Source organism: Calliphora vicina, chromosome 2, assembly GCF_958450345.1.
Source record: "Calliphora vicina chromosome 2, idCalVici1.1, whole genome shotgun sequence".
Taxonomy (NCBI): Eukaryota; Metazoa; Arthropoda; class Insecta; order Diptera; family Calliphoridae; genus Calliphora; species Calliphora vicina.
The window spans coordinates 120,908,856-120,918,092 of record NC_088781.1 but is presented as its reverse complement, the minus strand read 5'-3'; the positions used below and the strand labels follow the sequence as shown (position 1 = coordinate 120,918,092).

Sequence of the window (9,237 nt, the reverse complement as noted above, 5' to 3'; positions counted from 1 at the left end):
CTAGAACTGAACTAGAACTGAACTAGAACTGAACTAGAACTGAACTAGAACTGAACTAGAACTGAACTAGAACTGAACTAGAACTGAACTAGAACTGAACTAGAACTGAACTAGAACTGAACTAGAACTGAACTAGAACTGAACTAGAACTGAACTAGAACTGAACTAGAACTGAACTAGAACTGAACTAGAACTGAACTAGAACTGAACTAGAACTGAACTAGAAGTGAACTAGAAGTGAACTAGAACTGAACTAGAACTGAACTAGAACTGAACTAGAACTGAACTAGAACTGAACTAGAACTGAACTAGAACTGAACTAGAACTGAACTAGAACTGAACTAGAACTGAACTAGAACTGAACTAGAACTGAACTAGAACTGAACTAGAACTGAACTAGAACTGAACTAGAACTGAACTAGAACTGAACTAGAACTGAACTAGAACTGAACTAGAACTGAACTAGAACTGAACTAGAACTGAACTAGAACTGAACTAGAACTGAACTAGAACTGAACTAGAACTGAACTAGAACTGAACTAGAACTGAACTAGAACTGAACTAGAACTGAACTAGAACTGAACTAGAACTGAACTAGAACTGAACTAGAACTGAACTAGAACTGAACTAGAACTGAACTAGAACTGAACTAGAACTGAACTAGAACTGAACTAGAACTGAACTAGAACTGAACTAGAACTGAACTAGAACTGAACTAGAACTGAACTAGAACTGAACTAGAACTGAACTAGAACTGAACTAGAACTGAACTAGAACTGAACTAGAACTGAACTAGAACTGAACTAGAACTGAACTAGAACTGAACTAGAACTGAACTAGAACTGAACTAGAACTGAACTAGAACTGAACTAGAACTGAACTAGAACTGAACTAGAACTGAACTAGAACTGAACTAGAACTGAACTAGAACTGAACTAGAACTGAACTAGAACTGAACTAGAACTGAACTAGAACTGAACTAGAACTGAACTAGAACTGAACTAGAACTGAACTAGAACTGAACTAGAACTGAACTAGAACTGAACTAGAATCTGAACTAGAGTCTCAAATAGAGTCTCAACTAGAGTCTGAACTAGAGTCTCAACTAGAGTCTCAACTTGAATCTAAACTTGAATCTAAACTAAAATCTAAACTTGAAACTGAATTTTCTCTCTTTCTTTTCCAATTTTCAGGGGGAAAAAGTTTGCATCAAAGGAAGCAATAGAAAATCTAAACGATCACGAAGGCGTTTAAAAGTTAGACGAAGAAACTGCAAGTTTAAGACTAGAAGGAAAAGGAAAGCAAACGAATGAAATAAAAGAGAAAAACAAGGGAACTCCTCGTATCTGAATAATACGTTAAACGCTACAGCAAACAAGCAAGCAGAGATTTTTTCACCGAATCATCAATAACAGCAAACGATCGATCATATCAAAAAGATCAAGTGGTAAACAGCTAAAAGAATAATAGAAAATCCCCTCAAAATTAAAACATTTCAACGAATTCTGATAAAAGAACATAGAAAATATTGGAAAAACTAAAAACCCTCAACCAGGAAAAAAGGAAATTGAAATTAAAAACTGACAAACTACTGAAAAGAACAGGGAAAAGCAGGTTTATAGAGAAAACAAATATTTTTTGAAATTTTTTTTGACTAAAATTAGTAACAAAAAAAAAGAAAAACAAAACAAAGAAAACAGATTAATTTTATTTTGTGATAATTTTTAAGCTACAAAGTAAAACTTATAAGAAAAAGAAAAACTCCTAAATTTAAAAACAAAAATCTAAAAATTAAACAGTACTTAAAATTAAATTGCTTAAAATTTGCTAAATATTTAAACAAACCACTAAAAATTTATACTTAATTTAAAGGAGAAAAAGCTGAATTTTTTGAAAAAAAGTGTAAAACATCTTCCGTTAGCTATTATAAAGTCTTTATTGTAAAAAATCTAACAAAATTGTAAAATTTTTTTTTTAATAACTTTGTAAATTTTCCGTTCATTTTGTTGTCCTTTACATAGACAGAAAAGAAAGTCTTAAATTAATGGTCTATAATTAATTATAAAAGACAAAACAGAAACAAAAAAAACTAAATCTAAAAAAATTAAACGCTACAAACCTCTTTTTTGATTAAATTTTTTAAAAAAGAAAAAACAAAAACTAAAATTTTTTGCTAACAAAATTTCTTAAATCTTTTTTGTAAATCTTATTAAGAAAAACAACAAAAATTATTTACTTAATTAAAACTATAAGATTGTTTTATATATATATTTATTATATTTAAAACTATAAAAAAACACAAGGAGAACAAAAACAACAACAAGAAAAACAAATTTTGTTTTGTCGTAAAATAAGTTTGTAAAAGTTTTATTTTTTAAATTAATTGTATTATCGATATTAATGAGCAACATGCGTCAAAAGGATTTACGCCCCGCACCTGCTCTTATTGAGTTTAAGGGAATGAAGTTCCTAATCACTGATCGGCCATCAGATGTAACCATACATCATTATATAATGGTAAGTGATGCGATAGAACGAGAAAATTTAAACACCGAAAATTTTAAAATGTTAACAAAAGGAAATCCTTTTGAAGAAGAGAGTCAAATTTTATAGAGAGGATTGTTGGGTAAAAGAGCCACCTTTTCTGGAGAAAATTGCTTTGTAATTGAGCAAAATTTTTTAGAGAAAATTACACTGTAACAAATCAGATTTTTCTAGAGAAAATTGCTCTGTAATAATTCAACATTTTCTATACAAAATTTCACTGAATCAAGGTAACATTTTGTATAGACAATTGCTCTGTAATAAGGCAACATTTCCAAGAGAAAAAAGTCTGTAACAAGGCAACATTTTCTAGAGGAACTTGCTCTGTAACAATGCAATATTTTCTAGATATAATTGGTCTATAATAAGGCAACATTTTCTATAGAAAATTGCACTGAATCAAAGCAAAATTTTCAAGAGAAAAAAAGCTTTGTAACAAGGCTACATTTTCTAGAGGAACTTGTTCTGTAACAAAGCAACTTTTTCTAGAGAAAATTGCTCTGTAATAAGGCAACATTTTCTAGAGTAAGTTGCAATGAATCAAAGCAAAATTTTCTTGAGAACATTTCTCTGAATCAGAAACATATTGTTTAGAAAAAATTGCTTTGAATCTAAGCAACACTTTGTGGATAAAATTGCTCTGTATCAAAGCAACTTGTTCTAAGAAAATTGCTGTGGTAACAAAGGAATATTTTCTAAAGAAAATTGCTCTGGTAACAAAGGAATATTTTCTAAAGAAAATTGCTCTGTAACAATGCAATATTTTCTAGAGAAAATTGCTCTGTAATAAGGCAACATTTTCAAGAGGAAATAAGTCTATAACAAGTCAACATTTTTTAGAGGAACTTGCTCTGTAACAATGCAACATTTTCTAGATATAATTGCTCTGTAAGCACCATTTTCTAGAGTAAGTTGCACTGAATCAAAACAACATTTTCTTGAGAACATTTCTCTGAATCTTAGAAACATTTTCTGTAGAAAATTGCTCTGTAAGAATTCAACATTTTCTAGAGGAATTTGCTCTGTAACAATGCAATATTTTCTAGAGAAAATTGCTCTATAAAAAGGCAACATTTTCGAGAGGAATTTGTTCTGTAACAAAGCAACTTTTTCTAGAGAAACTTGATCTGTAATAATACAATATTTTCTAGAAAAAATTGTTCTGTAATAAGGCAAAATTTTTTAGAGGAAGTTGCAATGAATCATAGCAACATTTTCTTGAGAACCTTTCTCTGAATCAGAAAAATATTTTCTAGGAAAAATTGCTTTGAATCTAAGCAACACTTTGTGGATAAAATAGCACTGTATCAAAGCAAACATTTTTCTAAGAAAATTGCTCTGAAACAAAGCAACATTTTCTGAAGAAAATTGCTCTGGTAATCAAGCTACATTTTCTATAGGAACTTGCTCTGTAATAATACAAAATTTTCTTAAGATAATTGGTCTGTAATAAGGGTTCATTTTCTATAAAAAATTGCACTGAATCAAAGCAACATTTTCCAGAGAAAATTGCTCTACAATAAGGCAACATTTTCTATAAAAATTTGCACTGAAACGATGCAACATTTTCCAGAGAAAATTGCTTTGTATAAGGCAACATTTTGAATATTTTCTAGAGAAAATTTTTCTCTATCAAAACAAGATTTTCTAGAGCAAATAGCTTTGTAACAAAGCAACATTTTCTTGATAAAATTGCACTGTATTGGAGCAATTTGTCCATCATATATTGTATTATGTTAGGGCAAGTTTTTCTGTGTTTAAACTTTTTCTAAAATGTATTAATTTTTAATTGTTTTATTTTTTATATTAACATTGTTTTATTGTGGTTTTCAGGAATTAAAGAAAAATAATGTTAACACTGTGGTACGCGTTTGCGAGCCCAGTTATAATACTGAAGAATTAGAAGCACAAGGCATCACCGTTAAAGATTTGGCATTCGAAGATGGTACTTTCCCGCCGCAGAATGTTGTGGACGAATGGTTTGAGATTTTGAAGCAAAAGTAAGTAATAAGTTATAAATTTATTTAAGCTATTTATTGACTATAAAGCTTTAAGTTTTAAAAATTTTGAAAATTTAAAAATTTCTACTTTGTAAAATTGTTTTTCTCTTATGATATGTTTCACTACGTTTTTTTCCTTCATCATGCGTTTTGAAAAAACCTTAAATTCAAGTGGGTTTTTTCGTTGTTTTTAACAAATATCATAACATTAAATTGTTTTTTTCCCATACATATTAAACAAACACAAAAATATACAATATTAACACCAATAGCCTCTCAAACACTTGGCATATCCAAATAAAATTTAATAAAAAGACACAAAATTTTTATTTGTTTTGAATTTTTCACGCTTTATGGCTATTTTTTTTTTGGACACATTTTATTTTGTGTTTAATAAGCTAGAAATAATTTATGAAGTCATCATTAAAATACACAAAATTTTTATTTAACAAAATTATTATTTTTGGCTTGTGATTTTTCAAATAAATTTCTAACTCATTTGTTGGTTATGTTTGATTTACTTGCTGTTTATCCTGCTTTGTTCAAATACTCATAGAAACTTTTAACAGAATTTAATAACCTGCGCGTTTCTTTGTAAAACTGCTGCTTCTTAACTTTTTTACTAACCTTTTTTTCTAACTTTTTGCCTTCTCTCTGCTCCCCCTTTTTTTAAAACATTTTTCTTATGTTTTTTTTTGTTTACCTTGTCCCCAAATATTTGCTTTGACTTATGATTTTTTACCCTGTTCTTCTTTTTTTCTTCTTCTATTTCCCCCTTCTTTTTTTGGTTTCTATTTATTTTTTTTATTGTAGTTTTAGTAAGAACAAATCCTCTAACTCCTCTAGAGCATCCTTTCTGAAAAGCAAACGTTTTTCTTTGAGACATCATAAATCTCATAAAACAGCTGAAACAATCAACAACACCAACACTTGTAATAATACTACTATCAATACCACTTCTTCTACTACTACTACTACTTCAACTGCAATTGGTACCAGTTTTAGTACTAATTTAACCAACAACACAAATATTACTACTCCTCCCATCACTACTTCAACTTCTACCATACATATTTTACAAAATAGAAATCAAATTATTAGCAGTACTAGAGATACTGATGATCATGTTGATGATGATGTTAAAAATACCACTTGTAGGTAAGGTTTTTTTTTGATTTGGTTCCTTTTTTTGTGAGTTGAATCATTCATGTTTTTTTTTGCTGTTATTGGTTTAATTTTTAGAGTTTTTTAAATTTGTCGTCATTTTATTGTATGTTTTATTGCTGTTGTCTTGTAAATATTAGAAAATTAAGTTGAATTTAGGATAATGAAATTAAGGGTTTAATTCAAAATTGAAATTGTTCTGCAGGGGAATAATAGAATGCTCTGTGTTAGACCGACTTTATCTAGAATAAGAGTCTCTATATTACTGCTCTGTACAAGTCACTTAATCTAAAGAAAACTGCTCTCTAATAGAGCAAAATTTTATAGAGAAAATTGCTCTGTGACAGTAGAACTTTTTCTAAACCAAATGTCTCTGTATTAGAGCAACTTTTTATAAAAAAATTCTCTGCATTAGACCAGCTCTATCTAGAACAAATTCCTCTGCATAATAGAAACGTTTTCATGAAAAAAATGCTCTGTACAAGAGACACTTTATCTAATGAAAAATGCTCTCTAATAGCAACAGAGCAACTTTATTTTAGAAAAAATTTATCTGCATTAGACTAACTCTATCAAGGACAAATTCCACTGTATTATAAAAATGTTTTCTAGGAAAAAATGCCCTGTACAAGATACACTCTATCTACTCTCTAATAGAGAATTTTTTTTTTTTAGCAAAAATTGCTCTGTGCAACTTTTTCTAAACCAAATGTCTCTGTATTAGAGCAACTTTTTATAAAAAAATGCTCTGCATTAGACCAGCTCTATCTACGACAAATTGCTCTGCATTAGAGAAACCTTTTCTAGAAGAAATTTCTCTGTAAAAGAGCTAATTTTCTGAAACAAATTGCTTTACATTAGAACAATATTATCTAGACCAAATTGCTCTGCATTCGAGCTACTTTTTCGAAATCAAAATGCTCTGTTTTGGAGCTTTTTCTAGAACAAAATTATCCGTATTATAGCAACTTTTTCTTGAAAAAATTGCTCTGTGTCAGAGCAAGTTTTTCTAAACCAAATATCTCTGTATAAGAGCAACTTTATCTAGAACGTATTCCTCTGCATTAGAAAAACATTTTCTAGAAAATATTTCTCTGCATTAGAGCAAATTTTCTGGAACAAATTTCTCTGTATTAGAGCAATTTTTTCTAGACAAAATTGCTCTGCATTCGAGCAACTTTTTCTAGAACAAAATTCTCTGTATTAGAACAAATTTTTCTAGATCAAATTGCTCTATATTACATTAACTTATTTTAAAGCAACTTGCTAGGTATTGTCGCAACTTTTTCTATAGAAAATTCCTCAGTTCTGAGGAAAAACAGTTCTGTGTTGTTTGTATTAAAACAACGTTTGCTGGAGAAAACTTCTCTGTTTTGGAGTAACATTTTCTAGAGAAAATTGCTCTGAATTTGCTCTGTAACAAAGCTACATTTTCTAGAGAAAATTGCTCTGTATTAGAGCCACTTTTTCAAGAGACAATTGCTCTATATTAGAGCCTCTTTTTCAAGAGACAATTGCTATGAATTAGATCGACTTTTTCTAAGAGCAATTGCTTTGTAACTAAGCTACATTTTCTAGAGAAAATTGCTCTATACGAGCCACTTTTTCAAGAGACAATTTCACTGTATTAGATCGACTTTTTCTAAAGGCAATTGCTCTGCAACAAAGCTACATTTTCAAGAGAATATTGCTCTGTTCTAGAACGACTTTTTTTGAGAGAATTGATCTGTATTAGAGCCACTTTTTTAAGAGACAATTGCTCTGAATCAGTTCGAATTTTTCTAAAGCAATTTCTATGTAAAAAGCTACATTTTCTAGAGAACATTTCTCTGTTCTAGAGCGACTTTTTCTAGAGAAAATTGATCTATATTAGAGCCACTTTTTCAAGAGACAATTGCTTTGCAACAAAACTAAATAATCTAGAAATATTTTTACTGTAAAAAAGCAATATTTTCTAGAGAAAGTTGATCTGTAATAAAGTTACATTTTGTAGAAAAAATTGATCTGAATTAAAGCAACTTTTTCTTAAAAAAATTGCTCTGAATGCTCTGAAGAGAAACATTTTCTGGTAAAAATTGCTATGAATCAAAACAAAATAACTCGGTAATAAAGCAATATTTTGTAGAGAAATTGACCTGTAACAATGCAACATTTTCTAGAGGAAATTTCTTTGCAACAATGCAACATTTTCTAGAGAAAATTGCCCTGTAACAAAGCAACATTTTCTAGATAAAATTTCCCCACAACTAGGCAAGATTTTCTAGAAAAGAAAAGCTCTTTTCTGGGGAAAATTGTTCTTTAGAAAATTGCTCTGTAGCAAATCAAAATTTTCTTTATAAACAACATAGCAATGACATGATTTTTATAAACGTTCTTTAAAACTATACAGTTTATTGTATGAACAATTTATACACATATATTAAATCCATTATTAATTTATCTATATCTTTTTTAAACTCTGTCAGATACCAACAAAATCCAGAAGCTTGTGTTGCTGTGCACTGTGTCGCTGGTCTCGGCCGTGCACCCGTTTTGGTAGCCTTGGCTCTTATTGAATTGGGTTTAAAATACGAGGCAGCTGTAGAAATGATAAGAGAGTAAGAATAACACTTTAAACTAAATATAACTCAAAACTAATGTTTGTTTTTCTTTTCCCGCCACTAGCAAACGACGAGGAGCCATTAATGCCAAACAATTATCATATTTGGAACGTTACAAGCCCAAAGCCAGGCTAAAGCACAAAAATGGCCATAAAAATTCATGTTGCGTGCAATAGATTTCCAAAAACCATATAAATTCCCACCAGTTGAAAAGTGTTCATTTTTTAATTTAAAAGAAAAAAAAAGAAAAAAATACAAAAATAACTTAATTGATGCAGATTGATGATTGATTAAATAAATAATTGTAAAACAAGAGAAAAATATTATAATGATGATGATGGCAACAAAAAAAATGTAAACAACATACAACCAACCAACAAAGTAAACTTTAAAACAAACAAAACAAAAAAAAAACAATTTAAATTTAAATGAATTTTTGTAAATTTTTTTTTTCTAAAACACACACACCACTTTTCCCTACCTTAACATCCCCTCCACCACAACCAACCTGGCCCAATTTTGTGAAAAGATCTCTCAAAATTTTGCCCTCAATCCTAACTTCCTTTAAACCATCAATAGTTTTTAAAAAATGCAACACTCTATTTAATTGATATGATATGATTATATATATAAATATTTTATTATTATTTTTTTAATTAAAAGATGTAGTTTTTAAACAACAAAATTTCTCTATTTTCTTTTTATTTTTTTTTATTTGTTAATTGATTTGTGTTTTTTTTTTTGTTGTAATTATTATTTAGAATTAATTTGCAAAATAATAGTTAAAATAATAATGATTGAAAGAAAAGAGAGAAAGAAGAAAAATACAAATAGAAAAACAACTTAACAAACAATCTATAATAATTATTATTATTTAAATGTTGTTACTAATTCAGTGATTATTAAAGAGGTAAACACTTTATTTTTGT

General features: G+C 28.9%; 1 protein-coding gene across 2 annotated transcripts; it reads left to right on the top strand.

The window, feature by feature from the left end:
• The first annotated feature begins 2,119 nt into the window (after positions 1-2,119).
• Positions 2,120-8,993, top strand: PRL-1 (PRL-1 phosphatase). Of its 2 annotated transcripts, XM_065500735.1 has the most exons (5): positions 2,120-2,517; positions 4,378-4,544; positions 5,358-5,702; positions 8,174-8,305; positions 8,373-8,993. In XM_065500735.1, exons 1-5 carry the CDS (start codon positions 2,401-2,403, stop codon positions 8,482-8,484), a joined length of 873 nt encoding a protein of 290 aa, XP_065356807.1. In that variant the 5' UTR covers positions 2,120-2,400; the 3' UTR covers positions 8,485-8,993. The 2 variants fall into 2 exon arrangements, with proteins under 2 accessions (XP_065356807.1, XP_065356808.1); XM_065500736.1 differs by lacking the exon at positions 5,358-5,702 and having other exon boundaries at positions 2,195-2,517; positions 8,373-8,572.
• Positions 8,994-9,237: the final 244 nt, after the last annotated feature.